At 39.3% G+C, this 19,059-nt stretch overlaps 1 protein-coding gene across 2 annotated transcripts in view; it reads right to left on the bottom strand.

Annotated features, from left to right (window-relative positions):
* PARN (poly(A)-specific ribonuclease) overlaps positions 1-15,573 on the bottom strand; it is a 165,743-nt gene extending 150,170 nt beyond the window's left edge. For both annotated transcript variants that reach the window (XM_090276989.1, XM_090276990.1), the window contains exons 1-8: positions 15,402-15,573; positions 14,903-14,980; positions 13,557-13,636; positions 13,017-13,084; positions 12,851-12,932; positions 5,953-6,013; positions 1,350-1,515; positions 301-366 (exon numbers count right to left, since the gene is read on the bottom strand). In XM_090276989.1, the coding sequence (XP_090133115.1) occupies positions 301-366; positions 1,350-1,515; positions 5,953-6,013; positions 12,851-12,932; positions 13,017-13,084; positions 13,557-13,636; positions 14,903-14,980; positions 15,402-15,420 (620 nt within the window). In that variant the 5' untranslated portion in view covers positions 15,421-15,573. The remainder of the gene's footprint in view (positions 1-300; positions 367-1,349; positions 1,516-5,952; positions 6,014-12,850; positions 12,933-13,016; positions 13,085-13,556; positions 13,637-14,902; positions 14,981-15,401) is intronic.
* Positions 15,574-19,059: the final 3,486 nt, after the last annotated feature.

The following is a 19,059-nucleotide window of genomic DNA, read 5'->3' as shown; positions in this document are numbered from 1 at the left end:
AAGTGTTTATGCATTAACTATTCCTAAGGCTAAAATAATTAGGTTGCTCTTGAGCAAAAACTTTAAACCAAAGTTGTACAACAGTTTTCTCTTCTCTAGAATGGCACAAAGCATTCATTCAGTGTCTCAATATACCATCATTCCCACTGTATTAATGTTAAAGTTACTACTTAAAGCTTGGGAGCATGCCTAAAATAAAAAGACTATTTATAAAGGTGTTTTTAAAAAAACAAATATAGCACATGCCAGATATCGTCTACCCTTCCCTAAAAAGATGTGAAAAAATTCAGGGCAACTAACCCCGTACATGGCTCTAAGTCCAAGTTCTTATTTTCTTCACTTTGCAATAAATCTTCTATTTTCCCTCTGAAGAATTAAATAAAAACATGACTGTTAATACCTTTAAGGAATAAAGTCATCAACCAACAGAACAATCATACTCAAAAGCTATATATCTAAATATAAGAACATATGCTCTGGCCATATAACTCAGTTGGTTAGAGCATTGTCCTGATACACCAAGGTTGTAGGTTAGATCCCAAGTCAAAGCACATACAAGAATCAACCAATGAATGCATTAATAAGAACAACAAATAGATATTACTCTCTCTCTAAAATCAATTTTTAAAAAGTTACTTTTTAACTCAATAAGACCTAAAGAAAAATAATTTATTTTGGCATTTTTTTTAATTGTTATTAATTAGTAACAACTCCTCAAGGCTACATCAATAATATTTAAATTTTTACTTTTCTAGTAAAGCAGTTACAGTATTCCTTCACTTATAGCGGGTATTACGTTCTAGAACCCCCGCAGAGTAGGAACCTTACATTTATTCTACGCTCTTAAACCTACGTAACTTTAACAACATACGTATAGAGTACTGCAAAAATCCCGCGATACAGAGAAAAGTCCACGATAAATAATTAAATATAATATTTTTAAAAATCCCGCAATACAGTGAGGCCGCAATAAGTGAACTGCAATATAGAGAGGGACTACTGTATACTGATAAGTAAACTAAGCAAGTCTAGACACTTCTTCAATGGCACACAGGCTTGTCAGAAACTTCACAGCAAGATGAAAAGACATGGATATGTTACAAATGTCTGGATGGATGTTTCATTCCTCTGCCCTTGCAGGTCTCCCCAGTGACATGTGGCAAGTCTAAGTACAGTACACAGAATCGTATTTACAATGTGCTTTTGTTACCCAAATTCAGATATGCCATAATTAAATCTGCCAATCACATCACACCTGTGTGTACTGTGTATGTGCAGCAGAGGTTCAGATGTCAGTCCTGCCCCTATACGCCTACACAATGCACATTTGGTTTCAGTTTAGAACTTACACCACTTGGTCAATAAACTTCTTCTGATCCTCAGGAATCGTCACAGGACATTTTGATGTGTTAGGAGATACATACGATAGAGCTCCTGCACCATTGGACTGTAAACGTTTTTCATCATATTGTTCTCTTAACTGTCTTTCTTCTTCCTGATTTAAATATGGAATTCCTAAACATAGTTTTTAAAAGAATGTATTAGTAGAAGTAACTGTTTAACTTAAAAACTGTTTAACAAGCCAGAGTCTAAAATACTCAGGAAAGGCTTACCATATTTAACTATAGCTCAAAAAAATGAACAGAAAAAGCAAATGATTTTGAAATCTGTTTGTCTGTTCATGCACTTCATTTATTCCTTCTTCTTTCAACAAATTCTTATTTGGCACTTCTGCTGTTCCAGGAACTGTATTAGTCTAGGGGATCTAACAGTGAGCAAAGTACAGTACTCCCTCACTTATCGCGGGTATTACGTTCTAGACACCACCCCCCCATGACCGCGATAGGTGAAAATCCACAAAGTAGGAACCTTACATTTATTTTGGTATTTATATATATTTTAAGGCTTTATAAACCCTTCCAACACTTATAAACCATTCCCAGTCCCTTATTAACCTTTTTCACTCCCTTATTAACCTTTTCCACACTTTTATAAACACTACTTATGTTCTTAAACATATTCTACACTCTTAAACCTATGTAACTTTAACAACATACATATACAGTACCGCAAAATCCCGTGATATAGCGAAAAATCTGCGATAAATAATTAAATATATTTTTTAAAATCCCATGATACAGTGAGGCTGCGATAAGTGAACCACGATATAGAGAAGGACTACTGCAGATGCATCCTGCTCTGTGGTGAAGGGAATCACTTTAGCTAGGATGATCAGAGAAGGCCACTGTGAGTGAAGATCCAAAAGATAAGAATAAATCAGACATGCAAAGAACTGGGGGAAGAGTATTTCTGGCAGGAGAGTAAGTATAAATGTACTGAGATGTTAATGGCTTGGACTTTTCCAAAAACAGTAAGGAAGCTGGTATGGCCAAAACATAATGAACAGGGAAATGGCATGATGCCAGGTTGGGGAAAGGACATAACAAAATTACACAGGCCCTTGTAGGCCACAGTAAAAATTTATTATATTCTAAGAGCAATGGGAATCCATTAGAAGATTCTAAGATAATTAATTACCTGCTTCGTGTTTTAAAAAGATCACTTTGACCCCTGTGAGAGTTGAAGTAGGGAAGTCAGAGCTACAAGCAATTGTCCACTGTAATTGTCCAGGCAAGAGATGACTGCCTAGATCAAAGGTCAGCACACTTTTCCTTAAAGGGACAAATAGGCTTGGGGGTCTCTGTCGCAACTACTCAGCTCTGCTCTTGTGGCATGGAAAGAGTAATACATAGTGAGTAAATGAATGAGCATGGCTATGTCCCAATAAAACTTTATTTACAAAATAGTAGTGGGTCACAATTTGTACTCTGGCTTAGACTATAAAGATGGGGAGAATGGTTTTTAGAGAGAGAACAGACAGAACCTGTTGATATACTATATATGAGGAATAAAGGGAAAAGAAAAAATGATGCTATTAAGTTTAAGCAACTGGGAAGATGATAGGGCCTCTTAACAGGTGGGGAAAACTAGACAAAGAATAGGTTTGGAGCTCCAAGAATGAAAATCAAAAGCTACCTCCTGGATATAGGAAATCATTTAAGGACCTATATCAATTTAAAATGTATATAAATAAGTCAATAGTGCAGGAGAAAAAGAGTTAAGAGAGAGGAAGTTAGGCAACATCAGGATATATGTGGTCTTAAAAGCAATGGCATATCAATGCACTCTGGAGAAAGAAAGATGGAATTAGAAAACCACATCTGTCAACAGATACTAACTCTGCTGAGGTTGTTGCCTACATTCATTATGGAAGAAACTACCAACTTCAGTTCAAAACTAGGGAAAATATAGACATGAATGATCCAGTAGAGAAAGGAAAAATAATTCAGGAGAGAGAAGGGCAAACTGGAGAAGCCAGTGCTTGACAAGGAGACAGGGACTAGAGGTTGACAGGCGCAGGGACTCCTCTTCACTGTCAAGAACAGAAACAAGAAGGCTGGGTCCAGACGTGGGTCTGGTGGTGAGAACATGCAGGCAGCAGCTCTTCTCTGCTTTTTCTTATTTTCATTGAGAGGCATGGTGATCAGGTGGAGTGGGAAGTCTGGAGAAAGATATAGTAAAAACCAGACATTTTAGAGAGCCGGAAGGAAATCTCTAAGTCGGAAAAGTAGGATTTTTGAGCATGACTGTTCATTTGAAGCTCGTGGTCATGAATTTAAAGTAACAAATTAGTTCAGGTATGTCATGTTTTCCAGCAGTATTCAGACGTTCAGAAGTGAAGGTGGGTGGTCAGATCCAACCAGTGCTGGGACTTTGCTAGGCAAGTGTAATGGGGGGAGAGAGGAGCAAGGGAAGGAAGGAAGGATATGATGGACCATATGGATAATGAGGAAAGGCAAGACAGGAGAACAGAAGGACATTGACAGTGAAAAAGCAATGAAGGTCAACAGAATGCTGAAATGAGATACTAGAGTAAGTGAATGAGAAGGACAGGAGGTAGTGCTCTCAAAGAGAAATGCTGGAAGTGGGTGATAGGACCTACAACGCTACCAAGGAAGTAGATGGCTAAAGGAAGGTAGAAGCAACGACTGCTGACCACCTGGTCAAGAAACAGACAAGACAGAGCATTTGCTGGTCATCCTAATGGATGCAGAAGTCACCCAGAATGAGGACAGAGGCAAGAGTGGAGAGAAAGACAATGAGCCAGAGCCAAAGCTGTCATTTTGTTGAATGCCAGGCCCATGAAATCAGCAGAAAGAAGGGTGGTAGAGCTGGGTGACAATCCTGAGAACTGTAGTTTCTAAGAGGAAATTCAAGTGGTTTGAAAGTGGCATGGGAAAGCAAGGATACCTACCACTATCTGCTGGAGAAGTAAAGAGAGCGGGGCAAAAACCACCTGTGTTTGAGAGTCTATAGGGAGAATGGTAACAAGGAGTCACCTGGTTCCCTTTCAAAAAAGGAAGTCAAAGGCACTTCCAACAAGACTAGCCGGAGAAAAGGGTCTGGCATTTACAGAGCAAGTGTGACTGGAAAGATTGGATAAGGAAGAAAAGTGAAGGTCTAGATCAGATTTAGAATATCAACAACAGCATGAAGATTAAGGTCCTGGCAATAATAGATGGCCTGGGAGTCCAGATTCATCTGTGATTAAAATATTCCAAGGTCTGACTATAAAACGAGAAAAGGCACACTCTAAATTGGCTGTTTCTCTCCTTTTATGAAAACACAACCATCAGGCTGGAAACTATACTACATCCTTATGAGTCTGGTTAAAGTAAGTCCTTCAAAAGATTTTTGTCTTTATTCCAGTGTTCTAAATACATTTACAACTTGTATTTTATAATGTCTTTCAGAGTCAAGTATGAGCCAAAAGGGAAAAAAAATTATTTTATATGCCCAAATTCCGATACCCAATTGGTTCATTCACCCACTACATTAAACAGTTTGGGCTCCAAAATTTTTTAGTACTTCCAAAAATCAAAATCATCAATAGAAATTATAATGCAGCACCACTGAAGCAATTAAATAAAATATGGCATTGGTTCTAAAAGCCTCCCAGGAAGGTCACGCTGAGGGGAAATGAATTTATTTGAAGTCTGTATTCTAGTACTACTGTTGAAAAAAATCTTTTTCCTTACCTTACTCAATAATTCTATATTCACCATGGAAAAGAATTTATGAGAATAATTAAATTAAAAGTAGTTATTAACCTTAGAGCAGCAGGTGCTTAATAATGTTGCTAAAAACCAGAGGTTTTCCAAACACTGTTCAGGAAATAAATGAATAGAGGAAGAAAAACCACTCTGGTGTGCTCTAATGTCAAACATGCCTTCATCGGATATTTAATGGTCACCCCCTGACAAAGACTGGAATCCTGCTATGCACCAAGGGCTTGGGATGAGACAGTCCCTTCCTGCAGGGTGCTCAGCAGCCTATCACACCAGCAAGTTAGCCATCATGATTGTACAATCTGTGCAGACTTTTTCTCCAGGAAAAACAGAGAAACCATCTACATTTATTAACAAGCACCAACAGGAAAAGGGAGTTTTTCATTACAGGATTACTAGAATACAGCTACTTTTTAAAGTACAATGCCATACCATTTGTCTCACTGAAAGAAAAGAGGAAAGCGTTAAGCACAGGTATTAGGTAAGTCACACAGAATAAACTACAAATAACGATGTTATTCTATATTACAATTATGTATAAGTAGTTAACTCAGAGAATAAACTATGAGTGAACACCACTCAATAAAATCAGGAGTTTGAGAAGCCTCGTTAAGGCTAAATGAAGTAGCATCTACTCTCCTGTTCAATTCATGGTTGACTAGGCTAGAGGGGAAAAAAGCACAATAGAAGAGTTTTTTAACTCTAAGGCTTCATGTGATGTGCTAGAAACCTGAGATTCAGCCTCAGAGAGCAAGCACAAAAAGATAATTCTCAACTGAATCCACATTTAAAAGTCCTAAAGATAAGTCACACATAATCTTACCATTGCGAAAAACTTTATTAAAATCAAATCCTTGGCTTGCTAGAAAATCAATGCTTGAGCTCTGAAACAAGAGAACACAGAACACACATTTCAGTGATGTTACTGGCAGGTATGTAAACAGAAGCAGAGAAGTAACTCAGGTGAGTAAACAAAGGCAACCAAGCAAAGAACCAATGTGCCAAAGGTCAGAAGACAAGGGGTTTCTACTCCCAGGCTGCCAAACAATCCATTAATTTACTTAAATTATCAGGGCTCTGCTCCTTTATAGCTTATAAAACAAATATCCTCTGTTTCACAATACTTAAGGAAACTTCACTTGAATATACATTCTCTCAATAGGCAGAAAACTCCTGACCACTGTACTGACTCTAAGACTATAAATAGAAATAAAATGTATTTATATTATCTCACCCCAGGTTCAAGTTTAAGGTAGCTCACTCACATCAGTATCCATTTCAAATTCTAAAACATCACTATTCACTTCAAATTAGATTATGGAAACCCAAAATCTTAATTGGATGTTCTTTACATTCAAGATCAAAATAGACAAAAGTTTCCAGTAATAAGACTTATTCAAGTGTCGCTGGTTCGATTCCCAGTCAGGGCACATGCCTGGGTTGCACACCAGGTCCCCAGTTGGGTGTGCATGAGAGGCAACCACACATTGATGTTTCTCTCCCTCTCTTTCCCTTTTCCCCTCTCTCTAAAAACAAATAAATAAAATTAAATCAAATTAAAAATTAAAATATTAATTAAAGTAAATAAATAACATCTTTAAAAAAACTTATTAAACAAACACCTCAAACCTAGGGTGAGTTGAAATATATAAGTAAATTTAAATAAAAGCATTAAGTAAATAAATTGCACAATGTATACAAAAATGCAAATCACAAAGTCCTTATTCAAACTGACTGAAGAGTGGGAAACATTACTGTAGCTACTCTAATTTTACTAGTTTTAAGTCTGAACATGAAAGGGCAAAGCATTTGCATCATTTTAATCTGACTCCTCACAGAACTACCTTTCCTGCACCATACTTTGACATTATACCATTAGTCTAGATTGAGGGGCATAGTACTGCCGCATTAAACTCATTATAGTATTCACTTGAGAGATAGTTAAAGACAAGGTCTTCTACATGAATAATTTCTGTGTGATAAAGGAAGGCAAAATGTTCTGAGGTCTCCAGTCTGAGCAAGCTGAACTTTCTCCTGAGCCCTGGTTTGCTTTAATCCTATGACCACAGATTGTGTTTCCTCCTTTTCTTAGCTGGTAGGAAGCTGAGAGACAAAGGGTGGAGACTTTCCTTGGCACAATTTCTGTGTTCAAATCGTACTACAGTAATCATATCTCCATTTTTCTTTTCTTCCAATTTTTTGTTTACTTATTTTTAATCTTCCATTAAGATACCACATGTACCTTTATTAGCCAACAGAAATTCTTTTTCAAAGATGATGGGATATAAAAAGGCACTATTACACACACACACACACACATTTTCCATCATATCCAAATTTTCAATGGTTTAAAATAAGCAACTTTTCTCCCGATGTCTTCCGTTTTTATCCTGTTCTGAACCAAGACCCAATGTCTTCTGACTTGGGTCACAAGCCGCCTTGCTGTGTAGTCTTATAATTCTGCCCACCTACATATTCCATCACTGACAGGCACTGAAAGATGAACTATGGAAAGCCATTCTTGTCCCTCCCGTAACTAGACTCAAAAACATCCTAACTTCGTTCTCTTTAAAAATCCAGAGTCGACTTCCGGCCAAGATGGAGGCCTAGACTGACACACTCCATCTCCCTCCACAACTAAGAAGGAATACAACTACCGCAAAACCAGAAATAACCAGATGTTCCAGAAAATAAAGCTACATGGGAAGTCCAACATATGAAGTTATAAACAAGTGGTGCTCATCTGGACGGGTAGGAAGAGTGAAGCCAGGGTAGAGAAGTCAAGCTGTGCTGGCGACGGCAGTGGGATGGCAGTAAGCACAGATACCCGTATTTAAGGGGAGGCGAGAAGCGCCTGGGGAGTACCCCCGGCTGCAGACCAAACCCATCAACTCATAATTCCAACCCGGGGAAGGCAGACCCCCATTGCCTCAGTGAGGGCCAGAGGGGGCGGGGACGGAGAAGTAGGCTTCCGGTCTCTCAGCAGAGAGTGAACGGCAGGAATCCATCTTGGATCCCCACCCCACACAAAACGCTGAGAAGGGTAGCCTGGTTGTGATGAGTGCGCAGAGCTCCACCCCCCTATAGTGTAGGAGGTGTGACAGCCCTGCCCAGGAAGCAAAGGTAAACAACACAAAACTTTCAGGATGGCACAGATCATGATAGAGATCCCGGTGACGCAGCTGACCAGCCAGCAAATATCTAATCTAACGAAGCAGCAGACAGGAAATCTTTCTGAGGCTCAGTTCAGAACTTTGGTTATAAGAATGCTTACAGACCTGACAGCAGATCTTAAACAAGACAGGGAGGGATTGAAGGCTAGTCCTGCTGAAATAAATGAAAACACATACGAAACTAGTGGTGAGGGAAAGGAAACCAGGAATCAAATCAACAAATCAGAACATAGGGAAGCAACAAACAGTCAACCAGAGCAGAAAGAGGAAACAGAAAGTGAAGAAAGTAGAGAGGCTCAGAAACCTATGGGACAGCTCTAAGCGGGCCAACATCCGAATCATACGGTTGCCAAAAGGTGAAGAAGAAGAACTAGAAATTGAAAAATTATGTGAAAAAATAACGAAGCAGGACTTCCCTAACTTGGGGAAGGCAATAGACTTACAGGTCCAGGAAGCACAGAGAGTTCCAAAAAAACTGGACCCGGGGAGAACCACACCAAGACACATTATAATCAAATGTCAAAAATTAAGGATAAAGAGAGAATCTTAAAAGCAGCAAGAGAGAAGAAGAGAATTATGTACAAAGGGGTCCCAATAAGACTCAGCTGATTTCTCAAAAGAAACTCTGCAGGCAATAAGGGACTGGCAAGAAATATTCAAAGTAATGAAAAGCAAAAACCTACAACCACAATTACTCTATCCAGTGAAACTGTCATTCAGAATAGAAGGGCAGAGAAAGTGCTTCCAGGACAAAGTAAAACTGAAGGAGTTCATCAGATCCAAACCACTGTTATGTGAAATGTTAAAGGGACTTGTTTAGGAGAAAGAGGATCAAAATTACGAACATCAAAATGAAAACTGTATCACAACAACCAACAACAGAAACTAGGGAATCAAAGGCAAACTAAGTAGGCAACGAGAGTGGGAAAAGAATTATAGGCATGGGGAACATATTGGGGGGAAGGTCAGAGAAGAGGGGGAAGTGGAGAAGTGGGGGGAGATGGTGCAGGAATTAAGAAGCATAGTAGGAGGGAGTGGAGTAGACAGGAAGATGTTGAGAAGAACTATATGCACAACCAATAGGCATGGACTAAGTGGGGGGGGGCAACTTGAGGGAGGGGTGTCATTGGGTGGAAGGGAACAAAGGTAAAAGAAATTGGGACAACTGTAACAGCATAATCAATAAAGCACATAAAAAAAAAAAAAATCCAGAGTCAAAGATTCATCTATTCCACTTCTGAAGCTTTGTATTTTCCAGCCAAACATCCTTCAAGGTATACAATGTAAATGTGCCTAATGCCACTGAAAATAGTAAATTTTATGTTATATATTTTTTTACTATAATTTGTTTTAAATCCTTCGAATCAACAAAATTTATTTGTGGTTTACTATCCACAACCTTTGATCTATGCTAAATGTACCATTTTCAGGATTCAAGAGGTGAGCACAGCTATTTGGGAAGACAATTCCACTGCTAAAAAATCTGCCCTATAAAAATATTCCTATATATACACAAAAATATGTTGCACATGGATTTGACTATAGCACTGTTTAAATTAGGAACCACTGGAAAGCTTCTGAATTCCACTTCAATAAATTTATACATATTTGTCCTATGAAATACAAAGACATGTTGAGTGAAAAATGCAAGTTAATATGAATATTAGGATTCTGTGTATATTACAGAAAAAGCTAAAATTTTGTGTATATAAGTAGACATATAGATATATGTACACATGCATATAAAAATCTAGAAAGAAGTAAAATGGGGAAGAAAAGAGATTTGGAGAAGGTGTTTTAAAAAAAAACCCTCATTTTTTATTCTATGGATAGCAGCAATGTTTCATTTTTTACAACCACAAGTGTATTATCTTCCATTAATTCAACTACAGAAAAAGGAAGAAGAAAAGAAAGAGATGAAAACAACGTAAATGCCATGCTGTTTTGCCTGTCATGTCACAGGATGGGTACATTCACTGGGAGTGTGCTTGGTTCTCAGTATGCCCACCCTTCCATGTCCCATCTAGTGTGTGAGCGTCTCACTGTGAGTACAGACACTTTTCAAAGAGCGTATTAGGCTGTTTCACCCTCCCTCCAAATCCATATACTTTAAGGGTGATAAGAGCTTTTGAAGAGTGATTTTTGACTGGACACAATTTTCACTCTACTTTCTGGCTCTACGCCCTAACTCCCTTATAAGACCCAACTATGCTACAGTCATATAATTTTTTTTTAAGTTTTATTTAATTTTAGAGAGAGAGGAAGGGAGGGAGAAAGAGAGGAAGAGAAACATCAATGTGTGGTTAACTCTCATGCGCTCTCAACTGGGGACCTGGTCCACAACCCAGGCTGGAAATCGAACCAGCAACCCTTTGGTTCACAGGCTGGTGCTTAATCCACTGAGCCACACCAGCCAGGGCTCAGTCACAGAATTTTAAACAAAGCAAAACCACCTTAGATGGAGGAAAAAAGAAAGAAAATTCAAAGATACTATCCTTTACCATATCCATGCAAATCACAAGTTTACATACCGAGTCTAAACCTTTTCTCTGCCTTTGTTTTTTCAGACTAGAGAATTACAGGCTTTTAATCCCACTTTCCATTTTAAATATTAGTCTCTGGCCTGTCTTCAAGTCTATTATAACTTTTCCTTTTTCAAAGAGTGGATGACCACTAGAACTGTATGAAGTGCTCCAGGTGCAGCCAAAACATGGCTATGTACAATGGAAAGGGTTCCCAGTATGTCCTTGAATAATTGTATTCATTGATCTTTTAGAACAGAGTGTCATCCCTAAGGTGTCTCAATGCCACTGCTTTTCTTAAATTCAGCTTTTTAAAATTCCATATTTAAGTGAGATCATACAATAGTTGTCTTATTTCACCTAGCAATGTATAAGTGAACAGAGAATAAAATGCACTGGTTTTTGAATATTGGTTCTGATTCCTGCTAATCTACTGGATTTGATTATTAGTTTTAAGAGGGGTATTTTTTGCCCTGGCTGATGTGGCTCAGTGGACTGAGTGCCGGCCTGTGAACCAAAAGGTCGCTTGTTCAATTCCCAGTTAGGGAAGATGCCTGGGTTTCGGGCCAGGTCCCCAGTTGGGGACTCACGAGAGGCAACCGATGGATGCATCTCTCGCACATTGATGTTCCTCTCCCTCTTTCTCCCTTCCTTCCCCTCTCTCTAAAACTAAACAAATATAAAAAATATATATATATATATATATATATAAATTTTTTTGGTGGAATCTTCATGATTTTTAAATTTTAAGCCCTGTGAAAGCCATGGAACCCACTCTAAGTAACTGTCTTCTGCTGGTACTGCTGGGAAACTAGCCACACAAATTTCCAAACTGAGCCTATTTTTCTCTCAGTGTAGAATCTACAAATACTGTTTACTTAAGTATCCTATACTAAGGTGACTATTAAATAGCTGTTAACTGATTGCAAAGTAAAGAAAATATCAACTATAGTTTTTTTTCTAACTTAAGAAAACAGGTTACAAGACCAAAATTACCTTTACCTTTTCTCTTCAGCCCCAGGCATAACTGAAATTAACTCTCGATTTCATTTGTTTCTATCCTGCCTTATCACAGAAAGAATTTGACATGATTCACTCAGGAGCCTACTCTTCAGGATTTCTTAACTGCATTACTACTTACAGGCAAGAGAAAGAAGTCAGGAAGACTCAAATGAACTAATGTTGCTACTGGGAAAGAAGATAGGACACAAGACTGTAAGGGGAAAAAGATTAACACTCACCTTTAATCATATATCTGCACACTAAAACATTTATTCACATTCTGCTTATCCATTATAACAGATTATTAAGAGGAAACAAAAAGAAAATCGGTATTTACTGAGTATCTATCAAGTCAGCTACAACAACCCTAAAAGAGATATTATAAGGGAGAATCTCCTGTATGCTTACCATGGCTCATAAAGTAAGCCCTCTCCTCCTCTGGAGGAAAGTCTCTTTCCACCCTCCCTTCCCAAATTGATAAGCTTGGGAAAAGGAACTGAGGATATGTAGTTTAGCTCCTTCTGGGATCTCTCGCTTTAGACAGGATACACATATACTCTGCTCTTCCAGAAAATAAAGCTCTACCTTTGGAGATGGGCACATAAAGAATGGGATGGGAAGAAGCCTGCAGGTCCTGATCTGTGAGTTCAATTCAGGTATAAGATGTTAAAAATCCCAAATAGAGCTGTATTACAAAACCAAGTTCTCAAAGCCATTCTGTGGCTACACCTAGAACACTTCATGCAGTTCTTAAAGTTTTACTAATAATAAAGCCCATGTTCTTATTTCTGCCTGTTGCCTGACTCTTATTCCTTAATCATTCCAAAATAAAGAGGGAGATAGAAGTGTAATTAATTTACAACCCAAAAACTGAAAGTCAGAGGTGAAATGGTTTAACAAAAGTCCAAAGTTAGTGGCAGAACCAAATTTTAAAGAGAATTCTGAGTCCACATATCCACACTAATTCATCAGCAAGTCATAACAGAAAAAAAAAAAACAAAAAAACCTCAATTATGCTACTAACCTGACAAACAAATTTGACATCTGGTGAGGATCTACTAAAGGGTTTCGGGAAAACATAGAAGTTAAATGACTTTATTATATACCTGGAAAAAGAAGATAAAAGGAGATTTAGAGGATTATATTATGCCATGTCAAAAGAATTCCTACCACTTGTTGAAACAACCTACTTTGAATTTATGCAGTCATACTTAAAAGTGCAAAGGCCAAACTGAAACAGCAAAAAGTCCATGGAATGCTGGAAAAGGGAAATAAAACATCTGTTAAAACAATGCCATATATTCCATTGAGCAACACTATTCTCAATCAGGTGGGCTTTCTAATTACTCAATTTGACTTTGACAGAATACTTCCCATTAGAACAGATTACAGGTTATGTATTAGAAGCATTATTAATTTATATACATTTCTTAATGTTTTTCCTAATTAAGCACCTATCCACCATCCACAGCATCCTAATATTAGGCCTATATCCAAATGATTAAACTAACCATATCATATTTCCTATAAATCAGTGAAAATACTAAACCTTCCCCCAAAATGTTTTCTAGCAAACAATTATTTTTGCTGTTGTTTTAAATAACACTGAAGTACCATTTCATAGCTGGGCTTGAGAAGTGAATGTGCCAGTTTAATGATTATATTTCTCTATAATTCAACATAAGGAGGACCGACATGGAGGAAAAAGATTTTCTAGCACATCCACTTACCTTTTTAAGCTTCTGATACCTTTCTTCCGGGGTGTCAAAACCATTTGTTAATGCAGTGACTGAAGGTCCATCACTGATTCCTAGATTTTAAGAAATAAAAGTTAACTTTTTAATAAACACTAATGTAAAAAATGTCAGTCAACTATTCAATGGCTCTGTAATTTTATATTATTATGAATTACAAAGTGCTCCTTACTTCACTTTTTCAAAATCAGAATTTATTAAACTCTATAACAAGGAATTTACAGATGTGAATGTTTCAGTTTGAGATTAGGCAGTTCCAGTGTCTAAAATAGGTTTCAAAACATAGTAATGATTTACGAAAACAATCTTTATGATTAAGTTTTGTTGCTTTCAAAACTTAATGCGTAATCCAATATCAGCAAATTCCAAAATATACTATTGTTAGAGTCTCAATATTGGCCAAGAGTTTGGAGTAACATCTACACAACAAAGGTATTTTCGAGGTCAAGAGAAAATGATTTCTGGTGAAAACTCTTAGCTTCCCACAGAATTGACTCCAACTAGGAAAGACATGTATAATTAAAACCAAGAAATCCCAGCATGGATTCCTTCAGAAAGCGCTGAAGAGTTTAAATATGTAAAACCAGATAGTGAAAGTGGATACCTATACCAAAGATAGTCGACTGTTCATTCAACAATTTAAAAATTGGTCTTTAATCCGAAGAAAAAAAATCCTTGCAATTATAAGTATTGGTCAAGTACTACATACATACACACCCAAGCCAAGGTAAGCAATGAACACTTCCACAAAGGCAAAGCCTGACCCTGATGTCAGTCACAAAGGGCAAATATTGTATGACTCCACGGAAAGGAAATGCCTGGAGTAGTCAAATTCATAGAGACAGAAATAGTGCTTGCCAGAGGCAAGGGGGGTTGGGAGGAATTGGAAGTTGTTCAGTGGGTTAAAAGTTTCAGTTTGGGAGGATGGTGGGGATGGATACACAACAATGGGAATGCACTTAATGTCAGTGAACTGTAAAATTACTTCAAGACGGTTAAAACGGTCAACTTTATGTTATATATATGTTACCACACATACACCAAAAAACCCTGACGCTACCCCTCAAGCTCTCTACCACCGATCTGTCAAAATGTTTTAAGCAGCATCAAAACCATATTGTCTCTGCAACCCTCAGAGCACGAACAATCACGAATCCACTTCCCTGCTTCTGAAACGTTTAAGAGGAAATGTTGAGACCTGTGGAACTTACCCAAGGATATAAACAGGGAAAGGGGGACAGCAAGCAAGTCAGGGGCAGGGTGGCAGGAGTCCCGGCTAAGCAACGCAAGGTGCTAGCCGCGAGCTCGCACGCGAGGGATACCTGAAAACTCCCCATCGATGGCAAGGAAGTCCGCTTCCTCTACGGCCTGGTACACTTTATGAAGATTACTCTTAAAATCTGCGGAGAAACCGAGAAGCTCAGAACCGGTGGCCTATCTGCCTGCCCACGAACCCCTAAGGGGAGAGGGAAGGAGGGCCGAGGAACTCCCAAGGCCTGGGGCCGGAAGACAAGTCTGGGAGGGATGCACGGAACGGAGAGCCGTCAGGTCCCCAAAGGGTGCAGGGGCTGAAAGGGAACAAGGACTGAGGGTGTACGGACCAGAAAAAAGCAAGGCCCGAGGGGTGCCGGGGCAGGAGAACTAGGCCCCGAGGGGGACACGGGCCAGAGAGGAACAAGCCCCCAAGAGGGACACAGGGTTAGGGGGCAAACTCCTCAGAGGTTGCCTCAGCCCCGGGCCCACCAAGAGGCTCGGCCGACCGTGGTCCGGGCCTAGCCGACCGAGTGAGGGGGGCCGTCGGGACGCGGGGAGGACACGCACTGCTCCTGATTATCTCCATTCTGCAGGGAGGCCGGAACCCCGGCCCGGCCGGGGCCAAACTAGGCCGTTCTACCCGCAGAGTTCAGCAGCGACGGCACCAGCAGAGGAGGTAGCAGTGGCAGGGACTCCGAGAGCGAATTCCGGGAACGGCGCGCGCCGAGGCGCTTCACGTGCGCCTGCGTCGCGGAGGGGCGGGGCCAAGCCTGGGCTCCCCCTCCTTCTTGGGACAGAGAAGGGGCGTGGCTATCGAAGTCTACGTTGTGTAGTCTTAACTTATGAGGACGAATCGCGAGGCATTTACTTTAGAAGTAGGCATGTAACATCCAGTCAATAAACAAGTATTTCCTGGGTTCCTCTTGTGTGTCAGGCACTCTGGAAGGAGTGAGGATACAGTGATGAACAAAAAAGACAAGGTCCCTTCTTCACTGGGGGAAGAGGGAAAAGTCAAGCAGGAATCAAACCTGCCACTTGGAAGCACGGTAACCTCTTTAAGAGAAGAGCAGGATGCTGCAATAATAAAAATGGGAGGGAGGGTTACTTAAAGCAGTAATGAAAAAAGCAAAACTGAGACCTTATCTACCACACTTACCACTGGAGACGACGAGCAAAGCAGATGAGGTCTTGCCTAAAGTAGTTTTGGGGTTTGCCACTGATCCCCAGAGCCTACAACAGTGTTGACACATAGTAGATGCTCAATAACCATGGACAGAGTGAATTCACCTTGGTCTTTCACAAAAGCCAACTATGGAATTGGTTAACTGCCATTTATGAGGTCTGGGTTGTAAGTCAACTTTCCTAAACCTACATTTCCTCATACACTAAATAGGGCTGAAGATCAGAGGTGATAATGTATGTGAGTTGTAAAGCACTGTATAAATAAATGTAAGGTATGATTATAGTTCTGACTTGCTTTCACATTTCCCTGCATTCATATTCTTAGGTTTAAAAGAAATATTGAATACAAGCTACTTGTGCTTTTTGAAAAGATAACCATTGTCATTGTCATTCCCCTTCCACCCAGAAATATTAAGTACTCTAAAGAACAAATAAGAGTGGTCATATTTTCCCCCCATAACATCCTATTATATATAGGACAAGGGTCTCAAGGTCTGGGCCATTCTTACTACATGCTATTCTTGCTAAATGTTAAAATGTATTTTGCAGACCAGCTGTAAACCGGATGAGCTTGGCAGGAACCTAACCATGTAAGTGTAACCAACTGCAAAGAAGAAATCAATGTGTAATTGACCAAATAGTGAATATAAGCAATGGCTAAACCTCCCTTCCTGGAGACAAAGCTTTGGCTATTAATCCCCTGTTTCTTTTACTTGCTACAAATAAAACGACCTTGGGACAGCCATGTCTCATTTTTGAATAAAACACCCCAAGCGGTGAACTGCTTGAGCTTGGTAACAGTCCCACAACAGAGCCTTTTTCCTTGCCTCATTCAATGGAAATTTCTACTCCCCCTATCCCTAATGTGAGGAGCAGAGAGTGAATGTGAATTCTAGAATTCAAATGGAATGGGAATGGGAAAAAAAACCAACATCACAAGTAGTCAAACCTCAAGTTTGAAATGTCTCTGTCTTCTTGTTTCGGCTTAAAAACTAAATCGAAAGTATTAACCCCATATGGCCACTTAAAGTTAAATTTTTAGTAACTTAAATTAAATAAATATCAAAACTTACAACAGAGCTATCTATAGTAATCAAAACAGTATGGTTTTGAATAAAATTGGCATACATAGAAACCTAATAAAATACAGAGCCCCCAAATAAACCCTGTATATATGGTCAAGTGATTTGCAACAAGGATGCCAAGATTATTCAATGGAAAAAGAATACTCCTTTCTTTTCTTATTGTTGACACTATTATAGATGTCTCCTATCCCATCCCCCTAGTATTCCCCCCTTCACCGACCCCCTGTCTCCCTAGCCCCGACCCCCTGCCTTCACGACATTGTTGTCCATGTCCATGGGCTATACATATAGGCATATGGCTGATTCTAGAGAAAGGATACTCTTTTCAACAAATGGTGCTGGAAAAGCTAGACATCCACATGTAAAAAAATGAAGTTGGACCTTTACTTAACACCACATAAAAAATAACTCAAAGTAGACCAAACACTAAATGTAGAAGTTAAAACTATAAGACTCTTAAAAGTAATAAAGGGCAAAATCCCCATAATGTTGGGTTTGGCAATGATTTTTTGGCTATGACATGACACAAAAAGCACAGGCAACAAAAGAAAAAATAGATGATTTGAACGACATCAAAATTTACAAACACTTGTGTATCAAAGCACACTATCCACAAGGTGAAATGGAAGAAAATATTTGCAAATTACATATCTAATAAACGGTTAATACCCATTGTTAGGTTCAGCCAAGTGAGAAAATAAATGACAGGAGACTAGGCAATGAGCTTATAAGACTTATTTGGCCAGCTGCAAACGGGGGTGCTGAGACCAAAGTGGTGTCAGCCCCAGGTAGCAGCAAAGTGGGGGCTTTTAAGGGGTGAGGAGCTGGCAGGACTTTCTGCAGATGGTGACAGCCTGGGAGAGTTGGCTCTGAGAACAGGGAAGTAACTAAATTCTTGTCAGTAGGAAAAGTTATCTTTGTTAAACAAGAAACCCTCAGGGCATAGGCAGTTACCGGCATCAGCATTTACTGGGAGCAGCAGATTTATTGAGGGCTTGCTAAAATTAGATCTGAATTCCCAGAATCCAAGCCTTACACCTAAGACCCATAAAATACAGAGAATTCCTACAACTCCACAACTCAAAAACAAACAATCCAATTTTTAAAATGAACAAAGGATTTGAATTGCCCTGACAGTGTGGTTCAGTTGATTGTCCCTCAAAACCAAAGGTTTCCAGTTTGATTACTGGTTAAGGCACATGCCTGGGTTGTGGGTTTGGTCCCTAGGGAGCTTTCGAGAAGGCAATGGGTCGACGTTTCTCTCCCTCTCTCCCTCCCTTCCCCTCTCTAAAAATAAATAATATATTTAAGCTGTTAAATGGATAAAGGACCTGAATAAATGGTTCCCAAAGATGATATGCAAATGCCAACAATCACATGAAAAGATGTTCAACATCACTAATGCAAATCAAAACCACAGAGATACCATTTCACGCTCATTGGGTGAGAAATTAGAACTTTGTGCACAGCTGGTGGAAATGTAAAATAGTGCAGCCACTATGGATAAGTATGATGATTCTTAATTTTCTTTGTAGTCCTCACCCAAGAATATAGTTATTGATTTGAGAGAGAGAGAGAGAGAGAGAGAGAGAGAGATCAGTGTATGAGAGAGACATCGATTGGTTGCCTCTTGTATGTGCCCTGATCGGGGATCTGACCCACAACCTAGGTATGTGCCTCGACTGGGGACCAATCCTGCAGCCTTTTGGCTGAGAAGACTCTGCTCCAACCAACGGCACCACCAGCCAGGGCACAGTATAGTAGTTCTTAAAAAATTAAAAATAGAATTACATGAGGCAGCAATTCCACTTCTGAACATACAGCCAACACAATTAAAAGTAGTTTTGAATAGGTATTCGTACACTCATTTATTAGCAGCATTATTCACAATAACCACAGGGGGAAAAGAACCGAAGAGTCCGCCAACAGATGAATAAACAAAATGTGATATATACATA

Source organism: Furipterus horrens, unplaced genomic scaffold (genome assembly GCF_987537825.1).
Source record: "Furipterus horrens unplaced genomic scaffold, mFurHor1.1.pri manual_scaffold_5, whole genome shotgun sequence".
In the NCBI taxonomy this organism is placed as follows: Eukaryota; Metazoa; Chordata; class Mammalia; order Chiroptera; family Furipteridae; genus Furipterus; species Furipterus horrens.
The sequence above is the reverse complement of the archived record's forward strand: the minus strand, read 5'-3'. Positions and strand labels throughout refer to the sequence as shown.